This window comes from Fusarium oxysporum, chromosome VII (assembly GCF_013085055.1).
Source record: "Fusarium oxysporum Fo47 chromosome VII, complete sequence".
In the NCBI taxonomy this organism is placed as follows: Eukaryota; Fungi; Ascomycota; class Sordariomycetes; order Hypocreales; family Nectriaceae; genus Fusarium; species Fusarium oxysporum.
The window spans coordinates 2,150,090-2,170,422 of NC_072846.1; the positions used below are offsets into that span (position 1 = coordinate 2,150,090).

Below are 20,333 nucleotides of genomic sequence, written 5' to 3' on the forward strand. Positions count from 1 at the left end.
TCTAGAAAGAACAATTTGCGTTACGTATAATACGCCTACTTTTCTTTACTCATTCGCTATGTAAAACAAGAGCTTTTATCTAGTTCTCTTTTATTCCCCGTTTCATAAGGTATGTGGCCATCCAATCCTTAGAAGCAGAACTCACGAAAGCATTTACGGATAAGAACGTCGTTAGAACAATTCGCCCCAATGGGAATTCAATAGCCACTGTCGATGTCAAGACAGTCAACATTCTGGGCCTATAAGCCGCAAGTAGCTGGTATGGAATAGCGGAATAATCTACCCCGCATGTGGTGTCATATTTCGATTTCTCCACTCGAGCACTATGAGAATATATCTTAAAATGGCCTCTTCGCAGCATTTCCAAACGTTGAGGGAGAAATCTGCCTCTATATTTGTAACCTTGAACTTTCCTAATAAAGGAAAATCCCACTCACTATAGCTTTTGCATGAATACTGTCTTCAGACGCGATTGATCATGGCCGCAGTAGATGGCTGTGAGGTGATGCAGGGGCGCCTCCTAGGAAGCGACGGCGTGTACAAAGAGTGGCCTCACCGTCTTCTCTCGAACCGGAAGCCTGCGACCCAGAGTCCTCCTCGTAGCCCCGTTCTGACGTGGGTGTTTGGATTTTCCGCTGAAGTCTGCCGAAAATCCCCCTCCAGCCACCACCCCCTCTATCTCCCGGTTGATCCAGTGACACATAAGACCTCAGGAACCCAGGTAGGATCGAGTCCTCCATGAGTTCAAGGATGATCTTGACGGCTTCATCCAATCCCGATGGGTGTGGAGGAAGTGCAGAAGAACGTAATCCAAGAAGTCGAGCCCTAACTTCAGAGGGAAGGTTGACCTCGCGATGTCCGCTATGGAGGATATAAGTGCCGAGAAGATCTTCCCATAGTTCCTGCAGGTAATCGTAATGGCGCCTTAGATATGCCCAAGGGATTTCTTTATCCTCGACTATCTCTGCGTAATAAGCTCGGTATCTCGAGGCGTCTTGGATGAATTGAAGGGTTTCTAGGCAATGATTTTTTGAAAGATAGGCTGTAAAATCATTTGATCCCCTTGCGTCTGAATTTGAATTAGAGATAACTTCAGGTAATGATTGCATTATAAATGTGTCTTCGGTACGAGGAACAGTTTGTAATCTAATCCTGTCGCACCTTAGGCCTTTCCCGTCTTATGGGATGAATACCTCTTCTCTCGCCACATGCTCGGGATGGCTCCGGCTCCTCTTTATTGGAGGACTGTGGGTTTCGGGCGGAAAAATACATCCGATAACCAGCCAAAGCTTAAGCGTTGTCACCGCCACCACGGCCTACTACGTACCTTAACGCCCACTTAGCGGCCGCTCCGGCTCCAGAGACCTCAGGTCTGGATGCGTTACATGGTAATGGATTCCAGCTCGCAGCCACTTCATTACTCAGAGCGTGGGGAGTTCCGCATCAAGCCGAAATCGGAGATGCGTGGTTCTGCAGGTCTTCATGACTCGAGATTTCTGGCAGTAAAACATATTGCCAGCTCAGTCTGAGCGAAATTTTCTGGTGATGTGAAATGGACATCCTTACCGGAACGACCTGACGCCTGCATGGAGGTTGTAGAGGTCGAATCTGACAAAGGCGGCGGCGGATTAACCATGGGCGGCATCATTGGTGTAATCATTCCATCGCTACATATCCTAGTCTGGAGGCTCTATATCAAGCCTAAGAGGTCACAGACTTCCACATCTATCCATGTCGACGATGTGGATCCTGTGCAAAGCTCCGACAAGGATGCCGCCTCGAGGGGAACTTCTCTGCCATCGACATACCGTTCGCTCTATCGCTCCCATCGCCCTTACTCAAGCCTTCAATATTATCCGGATCGCCTACATCCCTGGCGTTATCAAGCGGGCGAACCCGATGTCACTTTTCCGCTCAGCCGCAGATGAACAGCGGTTAGCGTCGATCGTGGAAGTAACTGATCGTCTATTCGATCGATGCGGCGAAACAATACGGTGCGAAAGACCTAAGCGGGCGAAAAATGTTATTCATACTGATTAATATGTTTTATATCGCTTTGACGCACCGTTTGAAATGACCTTCACCTTATCTTATTGTGTGGTCGAGCTTTGACGGCACGGATTGTAAGCATGCTTTCTGGGCGACACTTGACTTTGATAACGGCATTCGCGATCCTCCGACTAATACTATTATCGATAACCGATTTGAGATGAAACTGACAGAAATAGGATGCGTGCAGTTAACAAACTCTGATTATGTAGTCTTATCATCAACGAGATAAGGGCCTGATGAGATGCATTCCAAAAACCGCCAAGCCCGCTTAGTCTAGTGTCGATGATCGTCAATGGCGAGAGGTGCTAAAGCGTGCGGGTTGACTTGAACCAGTTGAACAGGTGCTGGGGGTATCACATACAAGCAGTGATTCTTCAAGAATTCGTGCCCAAATAGTTGAACCTTCTGGGGCATATTTTACTCGACACAAGATGAATACACGGATCTGCATCAATGGGCCAAACACACGTCATGCCTGGCAGGAACCGATTCTCTATTGACACAAGGCAGTTGCGATTGGGTTTGTGACTTTGGGAAATACAGCCGTCACATGCGCCCAGACAGTCGCAGAGCAATAAGCGCTTAGAGAATCGGGTAGATCAAGGTTTAGGCGCGTGCGCGCTGAAGATCTGACTGAGTACGAGGCAAGGCAGATTTAGATTGTAAACCTGTCAAGGCTTAGTCGATTAGGAAATGGATTAGCGAGCGACCTTCTAGGATTTGCTGCCCTCAGGCCGAGCCCCAGATAGGATGCATCAGCATAGGATAAAGTGACCCACGTTGCCCGAGCGATAGTGGAAGGCGCCTTACTCGTTCTAAGGCTGATTGAATGGACACAAAAAGTCTATGACAAGGCGGCTGCGACGTGATATAAGCACTAAATACTCGCTTGCATGATGCCACACTGTCATGCTGTTGACGCCTAGCAGACAGCCTCACGTATCGGATGGTTAATAGTTCAAGCCATCACGTCACCGGCGGCGATCACGAAGGAGGCCGCTGGCTATTGGATTGGCTAGGGCTTTGCCAGATGGCTGCCACTCTTGCCACATCACTACCCCGTGCCGAACCCTCAGGAAGACATAATAATATGACTTCTTAAAGACTTTAAGCCTAAGCTATAACAAAGATAGATAATCTTTTATTAAAGTATTACCTACTTAATATCAACTAGTTTAAAACATTCTACATTTTAGATTTTTCAAATACTATGCTATGTGTCGATTTTATGATGACCCGCCTGCAGCGCTGCCCACAGATCAGCGCTCATCATAGATCAATCAAATCAACTTTGAGGTAAAAGTTGATTTGTTTGATGGGGCTTCGGTCCAAAGTTGATTTGTTTGATTTGATTGGCTCGTCTCAATCAATTATATGGGAGGCCTATATATTGAGCATGTGAAGGTATTACGCCGGATCCAAAGCCTCAATTACCGACCCAACTGCCCAGCTTTACCCCGCCGTGTCGGACCCAGTTCCTCAGACAATGAACTCGCTCCAGCGTGTCGGCGCCCATTGCAAGCCTTTGCGATGTTAGTGTCAGCTTGGCTAGGCTGAACTGCCTCTCGCAGTCGGTTGCCATAGCCGGAATGGCAAAGACATCCAAGGCAAAGCTGCTTAGCACCGGGAATGAAGGCTTGTGGTCCCTCCACCATTGGATTGGCTCTTGCGTATCTTGTGGCTCAAGACGGAGGTATTTGTCCATCTCGCTAACACTGCTGCTCGTTGCAAATGCCTTTTTCGTTCTGCTGTTGATCCATTGCGTGTAGTGATCATCCTCTTTACCCCTGTTCGTTAATGATGAAGCAGACTTCACTGTAAGTCGTCCGTCCGCTGGTTCGATTGATAGCACCGCGCGAAGTAGTCCTTTATGCCCGCCTTCGCATCGCGAACCCAGGCCAATTGCTCCTCAGTGGCCCAAGTAGCCTCCAACCAGCTGATGCCGAATCTCGGATGAAGGATGACTGCTACCGCAAACAAGGGAGATTCTCCGAGCTTGCTGTAGTATTCATCCAGCTTCTTCCAGCCGTTGTTGATCGATGCCCGAATATATGCTCGGTGGTCTGCTGGTAATGAGCTCTTCTGGGAAATCTTAGACGCCGGTGGCTTGTCAAGCGCCGCATACTCAGCCTGAGAATGCTCCGGCAAGGCAGCTACCGTGAAAGTTGGCGCTTGACTTCGCTGTTGGGATACATAGACCTCTTCCCCATCGAAGCGAGCAGGGCGACGGCGGGAACGGGCCGACCGGATGTTAGTCCCCCTCAGAGGCGCAGACGCTCTTCCAATTAGTTCGGGATCATTTAGATTCGTCGCCCTTATTGTTTCGGTCGTGAACTCATTGTAGAAGCCTTTCCAGTCTTCAAAATGCTCGAGCAGGTATTCCATTCCTACCAGAACTTCCCACAGGCGCCCATGGCTGTCGCCTTTACCCCAGCCTTGCGTTCGCATTGTCTGATGACATAAAGGCGTAAGTATCTCGTTAGCCTCACCAAGCACGCGCCAATCCTCGTTGGATAAGATGTCATCAGCAGGGATACGTTTTTCTTCGTCTTTCTCGCCTTCGAGTGCAAAGATGTAGGCCCTGATGTCAGTCTGCTTCCGCAAAGCCCTCTCTATCATCATATAAGTAGAATTCCACCGCGTCTCATTATTCAAGATGACCTCAAGCTCGGCGGTTGATTCCTCGCAAAGATGGTACCCTTCGTCCTCCTGCTCGTGAGCGATGCGCTTGAAATATTCGCTGCGCTGAGGTGAGGATCTGATGAACTTGACGATATTGTGCAGCTTCCCAATTGGGCCCTTTGAACGCCAATGGCAAAGATCTTGCTCCTGAAGACCTCTCATGCCGTTGATATCTGACTCTAGCTCGAAAGATTCGGCGTCTTTACCGAAAAGAAACGCGCGGGCAACAAGGTTAAGAACGTGGCCGTAGCAACGCATGCGACGGGCCTTGATATCAGCCGGCCGGATCGAAGGGTCGAGCTGCCGGTAGAAGTAAGAGAGACAGGTATCGTTCGTAGTCACGTTATCAGAAATGACCGTGCCAACCTGTCCTCGGATATCCCACAGTTGAACGATTTCGAACAATGTCTCGGCAAGATTCTCACCACTGTGGATACCTAGCTGACGGCGTAGAGCGAGCAGCCTGGATTGTTGGTTCCCGAATTTGTCGATGAAGTGTGCAAAAACTGCCATTATCACAAGACGGTTCGGTGATGTCCAGAGATCAAAGCTGATGTGTATTTTTGTTAGGGCGCTGCCTAGCTCCTCTTTGATGATATCCGCCTTAGACTCGAAGATCTTCTGTAGCTCTCTGGTAATAGAACTGCTACTCCAAGGAATTTGGCGTGCTAGTTCATGGTCGAACTGATAGAAGAGCTCCTTTAGAAACTTGTGCTCGAATATTGTGAAGGGCACATCACTGTCAATGACGAACCCAACACTAAGTTCTTGTACAGCTTTGACCTTTGCCTTTGGTATTATGCTCTGGTCAAGCCGTGGTCGTTTGGGGGTTGCATGGGACTGGAGATCGATCGCGCTATCGTCGCTGGGGCTTGATTGACTCGCTGGGGTGATCCGATGGGCTCTGTGCAAGTCAGTATATGGGATATGTTGGTATAGAGGACGGATCCATACTTGCGAAGATGATCTGCTGCAGAAGATGTCGCTTGTACTGAGAAGAATTCTGGCCGACCCTTCGTGTCGCATCGGCTGCAGCACCACACATGACCGATGGGCTGATCCTGGTGATTCAATTCAATGGAGAACATGCCGTGCGATCTGATCCAACTTTTTTTGCCTTTTGCACCTTTCCGAGCTAGCGAATCTTCTTGAACGAAGCGGCGGTTCTTCCAGACGACCTTCGGTAGATCCTCAATAGTCGGGTTAGGGGGCAGCTCCCCGACCGAAGCCTCCTCGAGCTGCTTGGCCACGGTCCTTGGTTGAGACAGTCGCGAGAACGCAGAGGGAAAAAGTGGCGTGGGGCAAGGCGCCGAAATCACCGGCGAGCCTTTCGCCGGTGTAGAGGGTGGTGGCAAGTCTGACATCTTGTCGCTGGTGCCATGTCTTGTTGACAGCGAAATTGACGCGCCGCGGTAGGGTGCAGAGGGAGCGCGTCATCCTGCCGAGGGTTGGTGTGCGTTAGGCGGCGATAGCAGGTACCAACGAGGCTACGGCTTCATATAGGGCTAAGAAGTATCGCCTATCTGTGGCCATCTTGTACAGGGTAGGACTGGGCGGAGGGCACGTCCAGGTTTAATCTTTTTGGGCAGTTCAGATGCAGCATGGCATATATCAACTTTATCAAATCATGTCAACTTACAAATCACTTGAATTGATTTGATTGAGGCAAGGAATTGACTAAGTTGATTGATTTGACTGGGGTGATTGATTGATTGAGTTGATTTATGATGAGCGCTGAACAATTATGCAAAGTTATTCTATTTTTAAAACACATTCTTTCACACTGTCTCTGAACCCCATTTGTTTTTCACCTTGAATGCTTCAAGATTATTCACGCAAATTAGCTACATGGAGAAACTCAATTTTGCGAACTTGTAAATCGCGGCTCGTTGACATACCGATACCCATCTTTCGTATGAAAGAGGGCCATTGGGCTTGCCATATGGCGTAATACCGTACCCTAGACAGATGGTAATCCTGTTAGACATTACGTGTATTCGGTTCATTGATGTGAATTGGTGTATTCATGTTGTGTTCTGTTGAAATCTACCCCTTAGAGGTTTTACCATTTCGGCTGTAATCTTAAAGTATCCCTGCTTGCACGTGAGGCCCCAGCACCTGTTCAACAAATCCCTGTTTCAGATAACCAGGGTGTGTTCACGGTGGATCTCCATTTTAGAACCGGCTTGCGACTTATCTTGCTACGGGAACGTTATGCATATTAGTAATACCGTGAATGCGGACGCACTTGAAAGTAGCAGGGTCACGAAACTGGATCGATGGTCCGTTAGGCATGCATTTGCCGAACATAAAGTTTTACCAGCATGCAGCAGCTATTATGGTGCCATCCCCGTAGGGTGGTTGATTGGTTTTGCCAGGCTCCTTCTGCGCGATTTCTACTCGATGGAAGATTCCCTAGAGTCTTTAATTTCTTTTAGCAGTGTATTTCATGGCTCATCTTGGCCGACTCGTAACAAATTGCATGGTTCAAGTGGTCAGAACCAACCGTGGTTGTGACGAGCTACTATTACCATGTGGTCTCCTTGATGCTTCTGAACTCAGATGGAGCGCTATATGCTCAACTGAACTGCACTATAACCATCGTGAAGACTCTATTTTCTTTCTCACTACTTGCTATCCCTGACTTTACATTATTGGCTTCGAGGTTACTGCTAGGGCCTAGTAGGCAACATGAAACGTTCGATCAACATGTCGCCGTGAGACGCATTCGGCAAGTACCATGACATGAAAACACGCACCCTCTATATAGAGAACCACTGCAATATACAGACACTTTGCGTCCCTACATGGGAGCGCGGATAGGGCCCTCTCTGACGCTACTGTCTAACACGTTTATGTATAAAACCGCAGCGACACATGACGCGTTGCGGCCTAATCAAACACGCTCTGTCCCTTGACAGCACTACGTCACTAATAAAAGAAACAAACAGGCGTTTTTCCAAGGCTTGGGTTTAGAAGTGTCCGAATTCCATCACATTGTATGTTGTCACACAAACATACAATCTGTGCTGTTTAACAAGGATAGCGTACTAGTGCCTATAAATGACAGGGGTAATATTAGCTCTACAGTAGATGTGATCTTAACGGCCCCATCATTGACCCCGCAGCCTCGCGAAATGGCCCAGATAGGAAACTTTGTTTGTTACGTGGATATCTTCCTGCTCGCTTATGAAACGACGATCACGATTACGTAAAGCAACTCCACCAAATTAGCTTTACGAGCTATTTTCCTCCGTGGGCTAGATTGTAAACCTTTTTCTTGGTCTGTTTCGGAGCCCAAGGTTCTCTGGTTGGGTCGTGATACGGATAATCCGCGAGTAATGGAATGCTTTGTAAGCTCGAACTGGTTTACGTAACCTCTAGCTAGGTCTTCTCCAAAAACCCAGTAAGTTAGTGTCGCACTGAGCGTGCTTAAAGGGTTAGAGTGAATATGATGAGCAGCAGCAAATGGGTTGATTGATTGTCTTCTGTGTGGGGTATTCCAACCCACAGGTTTTACTTTAAATCACCCAGCTTGATTACTAAGGGCTGTTGTTCCTGAGGATCATTGAGACCATGCCCGGCCTGCGACAGTTAGTCTTGTGAGCTAAAGACTAAAAAACACTACCGAAAACCTGTCGGCGGTGGAAAAGAGCGACGGACCTCACACGAAGCAAGTGACAATGAAGATGACTAGTCGACAAAAGTCTTTAGATTTTACTGGCTTTTCATCACATCAGGTCCATGCTAGACAAAGTACCGGTACGTCAAAACTTGGCTGTATTCAAATATGTTTCGGAGAGTCTGCTCTTACTCACGGGTAGCCGAGCAAAGGGGTGTTCACGAGAACATAGCCTCTTCAAGATACGGTAGATACCGGGACAGATCCCGATAAGGATTGACCTTTCCTTCAACAATGAGATCGTCTACCGTGGCCTTCCGGTACCCCGGAACATTCCAAATATCAGAGCCAAGCATACTCGTTAATTCGCCTGTTCCCCAAAGCTTGCGGTAAAACCAGGCTGCAGAGAGAAGGGAGAGGACTGGATGATTGGAGGTACGGTGAGTGTGGAAGTCCGCTGTAGCCTTTTCAACGCTTTGGGTGAAGATCTTAGGCTCCTCGCCGTGTTTCTTTCGGAGGGCTTCGGCGATCTCTTCGCCTGTGGGGGCGAGCTCGATCACACCGATGGCTCGGTTGCTGATTTCGGAGATAGGATTGCCGGTGAAGATCGAGACGTATGCAGCTGCAACGTAGTCTGCCGTACTGTTTTACACCATTTGGTCAACTGATGTCCCTAAAAACCCCGCCCAGGTGGTTTGGTCTCGAAATTTACCTCATGACCGCCTTCTCCTTCGCCGAATTGCCGGTGTAGAGAAGCCTGTTTCCCTTGATGTCAATTCCCATTGCGCTACGTCAAATCTTGTCAGTAATCATGGCGACGATCGCAGGTGACCAAGGAAGAACTCACATAGAGCCGAGAGTATACTCTGCGAAGTTGGCGATGAGAATAACAGCCAACGGAATACCCGCTTGTCTAGCAGCCTCCTGAACGTCCTCTTTTTTCTTCAGGAGGGGGATCAGCATCCCTTCTTCACCGTAGCGAAGCCCGAGGTCCGACGGTACGAACAGCTGGACCTGGGTTCGGGGGATAGCCCGGACGAAGCCTTGCTCCGCGTCGACACCCCTGTCCCCTACCAGAGAGCTGGCGATTTCTCAGTTCTTCTTCTATCCGGTACACGGCGAGCTCTTTCAAACTTACATGACAATATCAATGTCGTGCAAGGCTGCGACCAATGCATCTTCGTCGAAGGGATCTACTTTGATCGTGGGGACGCTCGCGTGGAAATTGGAAGCGTCCGATTCAGGCCGGTACAGAACGGTGACAGGTGCACCAGACGCGACAAGTGCAGCAGCAATTCGAGAGCTGAATAACCCGCGATGGCCGTAGATAGCGATGCGGTTCCTAGACATGATGTATGATTAGCGTACGTAATTGGAAGGTTGGACAAGGAGGATGGTCGTTGTGAATTGAATGGTTGAATGGAGAGAAAGGGGAACAATCTGACCAAGTACTTATACACGAAGACTCTGTGATGTGGGGTTGATTTGAAAATGAGGAGCGTACTCCGTGTGACGTAACGTTGAAAGTTAAAGACGAGGTTAGACGTGGGGTCTTGTTTTGGGACTGCACCTAACCCACGTAGGTTGAGCAAAAGTTCACCATCACTTCAGGGCCTATGGATTTAACTTCTCGTCAGATGCCATACAAAAATCGAGATTTTTTTTAAACGGGTTTAAATGATGATTGGATTACTGAAAATTATAGTCATGTTTTCAAAGTTCATAAATTCGGAGAGTGAGGTTCTACATAACGCAATCAAATCCAAGGTTCACGAGGAGGACGGTGAGTTCTGTGCACCCTAATTTCTCCATTCTATGCTTGGCACGGTGCTTTCCATCGACGAAAAGGACCCGATGACGGAGACATGGACCATGCCTGTCACTACCAAAGCTTATTCCTGCATGCCTTGTGAACCTGACCCATGATGCCAAACACAAATAGCGCAGCTCTTGATTATCAATAGTATCTCTGCCCATCTCTGCCCAAATGCTTGTGTCGATGTAACCGCGCACGGCTGCTCTAGTGCGTCCTTGTGTTGGCGATGTGGTCATTGTGCTCCTCAAGGCTCATGGGGCAGGGTGACTTATGATAGGGGGTGGAAGCCGTTCAGTGCGCTTGGTGGCCTGCACATGTGGATTTCGAGGGTACTTGCGAGGGTGCGAATGACAGCGGGTAGCCGTGCTGAATTAAAGTCGTCTCAAGGTCGTTATGTGAACGCGGGTGCAAACGGAGCGGGCGGCGCTAATGACCTGAGGCGTAGGTCGCCAGTCAGCGTGCCCTTTCGCTGACCTATGACACGGGTGAGTGTTTTCAAGCGCCGATCCCAATGCGGTAATAATGTAACTGCCAATCTTGACCGCCCATTCCGTTCATCCCGGCATCTGTTTGCAGCGGCACAACTAAGCGTTGCTGGCAAGGTATGTATACGGTGAGGAGTGCTCTGACCTCCAGTCGCGTCTCGCAGTTCCATTGATTACTCGTCCATGTCAAGCACCATATCTTAGTTTCTCAAAGTTTCTCAACCCACCATCGCCAATTCAAGGACCTTGTCAATATGAACACTACCACCATTTGTTCGGTCCGCTCATGGTTGGGCATCCCCTACGCCAAGGCAAAACGCTTCCGTCGGTCCGTCTTGCTCCCTTTTAACCCGGATCTGCCCTACAATCAGAAGGGGCCGGCGCCAGTGCAAGCCGGCAATACCGACTGGCTCGAGGCCGACAACGGACTGAGCGAGGATTGTCTGAATCTCAACATCTGGGCCCCCGAAGACGCAAGCAGAGCCAAACTTCCCGTGATCGTTTACATCTTCGGTGGCGGGTTCGAAGTCGGTGCGAACACGACGACGACCTCCAACGCCTCGGGTCTGGCTGCAACTGGCCGCGCCGTTGGTGTGTCTCTGAACTACCGTCTCGGACCGCTCGGCTGGTTATCGCTGTCTCAGTACGGCGGCGTCTTAGCCGAAGCGACCAACCTCGGCCTGCAGGACATCATCAGCGCGCTGCGATGGATACAGGAGAACATCGCTCGCTTTGGCGGGGACCCGCAGCAAGTCACCGTCGCCGGCCACAGCGCTGGAGCGTACTCGACCATGGGGCTCATCGCAGCTCCGGCCGCCGACGGTCTGTACCGGCGCCTCGCCGCCTTCTCCGGCGGTGCATCCCGCATCGTTCCGGCGTGGTGGGCCGAAGAGCTGGCGATCAAGGTCCTCGCCGAACTGGGCATTGCCGACGACCCCGAACAGCTGCTGACTGCAGACGCAACACTGCTCGCCGAGACGCTCATCAAGGTCAGCCCGCGCGACATTGGCGACAGACACGGCGTCGACAACACGACCATTGGTGTCGTGAACGATCACTCCCAGCCCGGGGCAGTTCTCACTGACACGCCGCTGCGTGTGCTCGCTTCCGGCCGTCGTCGAGATGTCGACATTCTCCTCAGCACTGCAACGAACGAGGCCGATTGGTGGGTCATCAATGCGACTGAAAAGTTCGACCCTGGCAGCATCGACAACTTGGTCGATGAGCTTGTTACCAAGTCGCGCATACCCCGAAGCCGTGCCAGGAAAATCGTTGCAGCCTACGACGTCGACGGACGCACTCCAGTCGAGGTCCGCGGGGCTCTTTTCACTGATTACTTCTTCACGCTTCCAGCTGCGCGCGCAGCACTCGCGCATTCCGCCGAGGGCGGCAATGTCCATCTACTCAGCATCGGCCCCGTCCAAGATGCGCCAGCCGTACACGGCACGGAGATGTACGGCATTGTAGGGCAGCAACGCCCCGAACGCAGTGAGGAGCAAGCCAGGCGGGACACGTTCGTCCGCGACGCACTCCTGGACTTCGCAGAAGGCAATCATGACCGGCTTTGGAAAACCGTGGCTGGAGAACCTACCACGCACGGCATCGGTAACCCCCCGTACGACCCGACCATCCATGCGGCCGACGTTCTCCGAACCTTTGAAGGCATTGAACGGACATAACCTCCAGCAAGGGGCAAACTAGATGCGAAGCAGAAAACTGGTGATGACCGTCGTGCAATCACCGTCCATAACATACTGATAGTACATGGCTACATTACTTCGTTATCAGGTTCCCCTGTGATTGCATGTATGCTTGTGACTGTCGAGACATCGTAGCCTGGCTCTGTGTGCTACATTTAAAAGTCTGCTGTATTGACCCGGTTGCCGAAGAAAGAGGTCCTATCTCGGACGACCTCGGCTTCCGCTACCAGCGCAAGCAGCTCCTTTTGCTCTACTACCGTAATCTATACCATGCAGTACCCACCTACCGGTAATACCCACCAACCGGTAAGCAAAAAAAATATTTCCCCATACAAAATGCCTAGTTTCACTTACACAGTACTTTGTCAAAAGAAAAGATATTTTCATGAGAACATGCCCGTTGTCTAAATCATTGCATGGAATTGAATATTATAACATTGCTTCTTCAGTGACGCATGCGGCATGGTCGCACGGCACTAATGTGAAATGTCTCAAAATGGCCCCCTCGTCAACCAGCCTCCCTGAAGCTTCATTCAGAATTTTCTCTTTCCCATCTTTCCTTCCTCGCCTCCAACATGCCTCAATTATCTTATACGGAGGATGAAATTATCCAGGCTATGCTGGATGTCACAGATAATGGCCTCTCCCAGAACCAGGCTGCCCAGTAGAATGGCGTGCCTCAAACCACTCTCTCTGACAGGTTAAGAGGCCTACCGTCAAGATCCGAGATCACACAACCTGCTCAGCTTTTATCCACGTCACAGGAGTCCAGATTAGTCACCTGGATACTTCGACAAGAGGCCTTGGGCTATGCTACTTCCCACAATCAAGTTCGCGCCACCGTCGCTGCCCTCTTGAGACAGCAAGGCCGGAAAAGGCATATCGGTGTACACTGGCTAGCCAGGTTCATCAAACGCCATCCCGATATCAAGACAAAGGTGGGAAAAACGCCAGGAAGCTGCGAGGTTCAATTCTTTTACCCCAATGGCCGTCAATTGGTACTTTGGTATCCGGGAGAGCGAATATGGCTGGATCAAGCCGGAGAACACGGTTAATGTTGACGAGGGCGGCATCATGGCTGGTTTTGGTAAGTATTGATCACTCTTGCTACAAACCTCACTAATCCACTAAAAAACTAGGCTTGGATTCCTTGGTCATTGGCAGTAGCGATCCCAGGAGGAAGGCCTTCCTCAAGGGCTCGCAGTCCCGCACTTGGACTACCTTTATCGAAGCCATCACCGCAGATGGCCGTCTTCTGAAGCCTGGGATTATCTTTAAAGGCAAAGAGCTTCAGCAGCAGTGGTTTAGGGACGAGTTCAGAAAAATCGCCGACTGGTATTATATCACGTCCGACAACGGCTGGACAGACAACCATATCGCAGTCGAGTGGCTCAAGGAGGTCTATCTGCCTCAAACACAACCAGCAGATGAGTCTGATGCAAGGCTCATCATATTAGATGGCCATGGAAGCCATGTATCTGTGGGTGTCTACCTGTTCTAGATCGGAAATACCGCTGACGGCGCTGACCCTAAATCCAGGATGAGTGGATGGCTACGTGTTTTTTGAACAACGTATATTGCTGCTACTTGCCTGCACACTGCTCTCATGGTCTGCAGCCACTGGACAATGGTGTCTTCAATGCCTCCAAGGCTGCCTATTAAAAAGAACTGCAGAAACTCACCAGCCTGACCGATTCTGCGCCGGTGGACAAGGTCAACTTCATCAAGGCCTATGCCAAAGCCAGAGCAGTGGGTATGACGAAGAAAAACATCCTCTCAGGCTGGAGAGTGACTGGAACTGGCCGATTTCACGACGGAAAGCGCTCCTGCATCCTGAGATCAGTCGGACAAGAAAGAAACGACGCCCGGGTCAGACGGCCACAGAGACGGGCAAGTCGACTCTGATCATACGCCAACGACCAGCCGCCACATCAGGGATCTGGCGAAGAACAAGAGCCCATCAACAAGGAGGCGCTATTCTGTGATATCGAGAGGGTTTGAAGCTCAAGAGTCAAAGATCGCCTCTCTCGGCACCAGAATAGCCAGTCTGGAGGAGGAAGTTGGCCGGTTGAGCAGAGGCAAGAAGAGGAAGGCGATACCGAATCCTAACAAAAGGTTCATGACATTGGCCGAAGTTCTAGTGGCTGGTGGCGCTATTTCGGAGCCAAACGAAGCAATTGAAAGGGCAGATGCTGTTGAGGATGTGATCGAGGTAGGAGGGATGGAAGAAGATGAGAGGTCAAATTCGGAGGAGGAAGAATTAACTGTGGTACACACGCGGGCAGGACGCGAAGTTAGAATACCGCGAAAATACTAAAATCCACTTAACCCTAAAACGAAATTCGAAAATTATTTCACTCTTATTATTTTTGGTGGATTTCTTACATCTGGTTGAAAAATTGCATTTTGTATGGGGAAATATTTTTTTTGCTTACCGGTTGGTGGGTATTACCGGTAGGTGGGTACTGCATGGTACTACATGTTTCTCGTCTAACCTAGAACACACTTAGCAACGTTATAAATGACATTAACATATTTCGCAAGTCTCTCGCTTGTAATGAAATTGTGTAGTTGTACATTCTTATCTTTCTTACTGAACAAATACAAGACCAAGATTTCAGAATGGGGCTCTTAATACCGGTATGTGCAGGCAGCCTTTTACCTGATCACTTGTGCTTGCTCCTTATAAACGAAATAGAACCCCCTTTCATGGTGGCCATCACTCGCCTGAGTGAGTTTGGGCAGGCTACTAAAGGTGAAGTTATTGGCCTCTCTTTAGTCAACGGGGCCCCTGATATGTTGTGGTGCATCAAGCTCGTGGTGAAGTTCATAAAAACCCAGGCACATTAGAGGTACGCCACCAAGGAACAAGGAAACCTAATTCCAAAGTCCTAGCATCCTACACCCATCTCCCTCTTTAAGGCGAGAGTTGCAATAGAGTTCCCAGCTAAAGATGCATAGTTGGCCCGAACGGCGATATGAGCCGGTTTCTGGAACGCGCCGCCCCCAAAGCTTCCTCCGCAGACTCTCCGCTCATGTCCGCTTCTTGAACTCCGTCAGCCTATCAAGCGAACCTCAGATACAGTCGGCACCAACAGTATTAACTCTGTTGTGTGTAGTCAATAAAATAGTCGATACAAAATAGGCTATCTTAGTATATAAACCAACGACAATTAGCTTTATCCTTTGAACCTTGTTCGCCGTAGCCTTCAACCTTTGACTGCGTCTCGGTTTGAAATATTCTTACCAACGTCTTACAAGAGTGTTGTTCTCGTTGGCGTGAGTGTATCCTGATGGTACTTTCTATGCTGAGCGCGCGATAATGACGATAAGTAGGCCAGCGGCAACTTGGGGAAGCCGACTATCCCAAATTTCCTCAACTCGCAACTCAATGTCACTACTCTTGTCCGCACCGCATCGCAAGCTACTTTCCCCGACGGTATCAATGTTGCTAAAGCCGATTTCAATATTGACTCATTGGGAAAGGTTTTTGAAGGCAAAGATGCGGTCACCAGCTTTATCCCAATCACCTCCCTAGATGAGCAGGCTGTTGTCATCGAAGCCGCCATCTCCGCCGGCGTCAAGAGATTCATTCCTAGCGAATATGGTTCCGACTCTACTGTGGGTATCTTTGACGTGGAAAGTATTGAAGAGATAGAACGTGACACGCTGACATGACATAGAACCCAGCGGTTGTAGCAGCTGTGCCCTTCTTTGAGGCTAAGAAGAAGTACTTGGACTTTCTCCGGACCAAGGAGAATATCCTGAGTTGGACCGCGCTGATTACTGGGCCCTTGTTTGATTGGGTAAGTGCCACTCACACACGGCGGTCCAGTCTTGTGTAGTGCTAATGCTGTTGATGTCTAGGGACTTCCGTTAGGCCTCTAGGGATTTTACTTGACCAACAAGATGGCGCAACTCATGGGTGGAGGCAGCACTAGATTCACAACCAGCAATGGAGCACAAGTCGCTCGAGCCCTTGTTACCATTCTTGCCAACCCTACCAAGACAGCCAATAAAGTTGTCTCCGTGGAATCCTTCACTACTACGCAGCTGGAGGTTCTTACCACTCTGTAGAGAGCCACGAGTTCCGAATGGGAAAGGGCTGACGTGCCTGTTGACGAGTTGAGAGCGGAGGCCTTGAAGCTCCTGAGCAAGGGCGATCTACTTAACGGAGGCTCACAATTGATTGGCGCACTCGTTTTTGGTAATGAAGGTTTTGGAAGACTACACCTCGATACTGCTCAGTGAAACAAGGAGCTGGGCCTTCCGGTGGAAACAGTCGATGAGACCGTTCAGCGAGTGCTTAAGAGCTAAATATAGCTTGTTTGGGACATGCTGCCCTGGGTTTTCATTAATTAAACGAGAATCCTAAGAGTAGTAGTAAATCTTGATTAATAATGTACTACAAACTACGATTTTCAAACGCTCATCTTCTTTACGACTATTTAGTATCCATAATGACCTTTGGATAGCGATGGGCATAGAAGAGGGAATCAATGATTTCTTCCTCAAAGTAGAATCTCTATAATAGTATTCCCGTAGACTAAGAAGCCGACTCCCGTTTCAGTTCCGTCACCAGAGAGGATTATATGATAATCGGTGAACATTAGAGTATAAGGGATGCTTGGCCGCTAGCTTGCCAGCACTGACCTACCTGCGATGTAGGACGGCTTATTGTTATTATAGGATGACACCGCATTTTACAAAAAATAGTGTTTTCTTACAAATGCTTAACCTTGATCTATCCCACAGAGATTTATATCGAGTGAAGCTCTGAGATCTATTAATACTTCATATAGGCGGTCAAGGAAGATCGATATAAACGGACTAGCAGTACTCTGTATCTCGTAGAAGAATATTGGATTTCCGGCAGCGTCGGACGGATCGTCGGTAGTATCATAAGTGGGCGAATGTCGGATCCATTGTGAAAGAAACCCATAGTAATCCGGTAGTATTATAAACGGGCTAACTTTGCCCCGATGTGAAGTTTTGAGCTCAACATGGCCTATCGGTTTCTTACCATACCTCGGCTTGCTCGGCTATTATAAATCACTCGATTTCTCTCATCGGGGTATCCGTAGTTCGAATTAATATTTATATTGATTGTATTGACGCACTCCTCAAGCTCCTTAGTACTCAACACATCCTTAGTTTCTTCCTCGAATCCTGTATCTATTTCAACATCTTCATATCATTTCTTTTGAGGCATTTAGCTGAATAGTCCACCTCAGCAATCCAATGGCAACCATCATCATCCAGTACCCTTAGGGTGCCGGTCACGACTTCGATGTCGAGTACTATGTGAAGAATCATATGCCGCTAGCAAAGAAGTGAGAGACCCTGTCCAATTTATGTCCCTGGCTGTACGACAGAATGTGACTAAAACCAGCCACAGGATCTGGCGGTTGGGAGGCCTGAAGAGTTATGGGGTCATCAAGCTGGGAGGAGAAAGCCCGTACCAGATCTACAGCATGCTCCAATGGGACAGCCTTGCTTCGTTCGAGAAAGCTTTCACTTCAGAGGAAGGAAAGGCAATTCAAGATGATGTGAAGAATTTCACCACAGCAATACCCATCATAGTCGTTGGCGGGACTGTCGCGCAGGGTTGAGTGTATCATCTGTTGTTTATATTGCGCAGTAGTGCTGGGTGAAAATGTATATTTTATGAAACTTGATTGTTCATTAGTGAGATGAGAGTTCTTCTCAGGTTTATATCTCTAAATGATTTCATCTAGGACTTTAAACCTTAAATCTAGGACTTTCAGACTGTTAGTCTGAATCCTGAAGGGAAGGGGGATCCCCGGATATTCTAACATCATCACCAACTGAGATTTCTAGCGGTAGTATCATTAATGATAGTCCAATCTCCAGTTGCATCAACGTGGCCGAGAGAGTAAGGAAGAAGCTATGTTATATAGTGTTGAACATGAGCTTGGGTGTCACGTGCAAGCAGGGATACTTTAAGATTACGCACCGAAATGGTAGAACGTTCAAGGGGTAGAATTTGGACATAACACAACTGAATATACAAATCTGCATCAATGGACCGAATACACTTAATGTCTGATAATATCATGCTCGCTGGCAAGGCGAAGCAAATGCGCCACCTCGGCAAGGTCTTAGAGCGCGAGAGGGCCTTCCGTGAACACAGCAGCCTGATGATAGAGATGGTAAGCTCTGTTGATCGGCACGTGGACGACGTGCCGTACACAGAGATGTGACTGAGGCTCGAACGAACGTGATGGACGTGCGTCTATAGGAACGTGGACTGCCGGCTTCTCCGGACCCAATGCACTAAGACTCTCTCCCTCTTCTTATCCTGTACCTCTTGAAACATGGATGGCCTGCTCAATTATGTGAGGCGGTATGACTAAGATGGTCCGATCTGATGGTGGTTAGGATGCGGATACTATGTAAGGAGCTGTGCTCCTCTCAGACACATGCAACTTAGAACTAACAACAACACAATCAACCCTTTTGTGTTTCATCAAATTACTCAACGTACATTTGATTCCCGCATCATGATTTAGCCGTCCTGCGAGGTGCCCGGAAAGACTGCTTGTTCTCCTTTTTCAAGAAGTTGTAATCCTCTTTCTATCGAGGGCATCTCCCCGACGCGTTACCGAGAGGTTTCCGTCATTCGTACTCCAATTTACACTCCAGGGACTTGGTCCTACCGATCCATTAACTTTGTGGCCAGTTTCCTTGGGCCTAGCCTCAAGAACCACCCGTGGTCCCATTTCCCCTGCATTATAGCTACCGCCCTCATATTCCCAGATAAAACTCAGTAAACGGCAAGGATATAAAAACTAGTACGTGTTTATGGGAATGCTAGGAATTGTTGCATGTAATAGTTAATTATTCACCATTTGAATAGGAAGAAAGTAGGGATAATGCTCGGGGCATCGTGCCGTATGCCGAGGGCTTGAGCATCGTAGATTGAAAGGCAATGGCCAGTGCAAGACCAACATTCATCCACTATTCTATCTATGCCACAGCAAATTGTGAGTTTTCGGACAACTGAACAGCTAATCCTAAACATACAACTAGCCATAACCTGTACTATTTCCGGCCGTGATATCTACGTGGTCGGGGTGGACAATTGGGGCACCCGATGAAGTGCGTTCATCGAGCTTAGGACGGGGAACTTGCCGCCAGTCCTCCTGGAGACGCTTCGTAGCCTCCAAGAACCTGTCTATTAATTAGCACTTCGATATCCAGGAGCGCGAGTATAGCTAGATCAAGCCTGAGAACACAGTTAATATTCACGAGGGCGGCACCATAGCGGGATTTGGTGGTTATATAACGTCTTTATTATAAAATTCAATAATCCATTCCAGAATCTAGGCTTGGATTCCTTGGTTATCGGAAGTAGCGATCCGAAGAGGAAGGCAGTCCTCAAAGGCTCTCAGTCCCGCGTTTAGACTAACTTTATCGAAGCCGTGACTGCAGATAGCCGTCTTCTGAAACCTGGGATTATATTTTAAAGCCAAGGACTTCAGCAACAATAGTTTATCAATGAGTTCCGGAAGATAGACGACTAGTATTACATCACTTCTGACAACGGCTCGACGGACAACCATATCGCAGTCAAGTGGCTCAAAGAGGTCTATCTGCCTCAAATCCGGCCAGAAGATAAGTCTAATTCCAGGCTTATTATATTAGATGACCGTAGAAGCCATGTATCTGTGAGCATCTGCCTGGTCTGAAGCATAAATATCGCTGACTCAAAATCCAGGATCAGTGGATCGGTACCTGCTTTTTTAACAACATATATTATTGTTACCTAGCAGTTCACTACTATAATGGTCTCCAACCACTATAAAATAGAGCTTTCAATGCCTCCAAGTCAGCTTGTCGCGGGGAACTCTAAAGATAGCCTTGATAACTGCATGAATCGCCCGTATGGAGGAGGAAGTCGGCCGGTTGAGTAGAGGCAAGAAGAGAAAGGCCATACCTAATCCTAACAAGAA

The 20,333-nt window shown here is 48.8% G+C and overlaps 5 protein-coding genes across 5 annotated transcripts; 3 read left to right on the forward strand and 2 right to left on the reverse strand.

Annotated features, from left to right (window-relative positions):
• Window positions 1-476: 476 nt before the first annotated feature.
• On the reverse strand, window positions 477-1,109 carry FOBCDRAFT_204254 (RGS domain-containing protein; the record flags this gene model as incomplete). The annotated part of the gene is made up of 1 exon (XM_054705801.1): window positions 477-1,109. The coding sequence occupies one exon, from the start codon at window positions 1,107-1,109 to the stop codon at window positions 477-479; it is 633 nt and encodes a 210-aa protein (XP_054561776.1).
• Window positions 1,110-8,497: 7,388 nt separating this feature from the next.
• FOBCDRAFT_262690 (uncharacterized protein) lies at window positions 8,498-9,745 on the reverse strand. The gene is made up of 4 exons (XM_059611307.1): window positions 9,495-9,745; window positions 9,204-9,437; window positions 9,069-9,143; window positions 8,498-8,998 (listed from the first exon to the last, which is right to left on the reverse strand). Exons 1-4 carry the CDS (start codon window positions 9,704-9,706, stop codon window positions 8,575-8,577), a joined length of 945 nt encoding a protein of 314 aa, XP_059465391.1. The 5' UTR covers window positions 9,707-9,745; the 3' UTR covers window positions 8,498-8,574.
• A 1,166-nt stretch (window positions 9,746-10,911) lies between these two features.
• FOBCDRAFT_186461 (Carboxylesterase) lies at window positions 10,912-12,336 on the forward strand (the record flags this gene model as incomplete). The annotated part of the gene is made up of 1 exon (XM_054705805.1): window positions 10,912-12,336. One exon carries the CDS (start codon window positions 10,912-10,914, stop codon window positions 12,334-12,336), a length of 1,425 nt encoding a protein of 474 aa, XP_054561780.1.
• A 3,314-nt stretch (window positions 12,337-15,650) lies between these two features.
• Window positions 15,651-16,245, forward strand: FOBCDRAFT_204257 (uncharacterized protein; the record flags this gene model as incomplete). The annotated part of the gene is made up of 4 exons (XM_059609113.1): window positions 15,651-15,653; window positions 15,694-15,978; window positions 16,041-16,163; window positions 16,225-16,245. The coding sequence occupies 4 exons, from the start codon at window positions 15,651-15,653 to the stop codon at window positions 16,243-16,245; spliced, it is 432 nt and encodes a 143-aa protein (XP_059465392.1).
• A 1,389-nt stretch (window positions 16,246-17,634) lies between these two features.
• FOBCDRAFT_139764 (uncharacterized protein) lies at window positions 17,635-17,969 on the forward strand (the record flags this gene model as incomplete). Its single annotated transcript, XM_054705807.2, has 2 exons — window positions 17,635-17,690; window positions 17,756-17,969. Coding segments are annotated over 2 exons (270 nt in total), but the record flags the coding sequence as incomplete, so codon positions are not given.
• Between the last annotated feature and the right edge of the window lie 2,364 nt (window positions 17,970-20,333).

Bases quoted from the DNA above. Each gene is read 5' to 3' on its own strand.
- FOBCDRAFT_262690 (XM_059611307.1), bottom strand. From the start codon at position 9,706: ATGTCTAGGAACCGCATCGCTATCTACGGCCATCGCGGGTTATTCAGC. The intron at 9,438-9,494 runs GTAAGTTTGAAA...AGAAATCGCCAG, and splicing joins CACGACATTGATATTGTCAT to CTCTCTGGTAGGGGACAGGG. The intron at 9,144-9,203 runs GTGAGTTCTTCC...GATTTGACGTAG, and splicing joins GAGTATACTCTCGGCTCTAT to CGCAATGGGAATTGACATCA.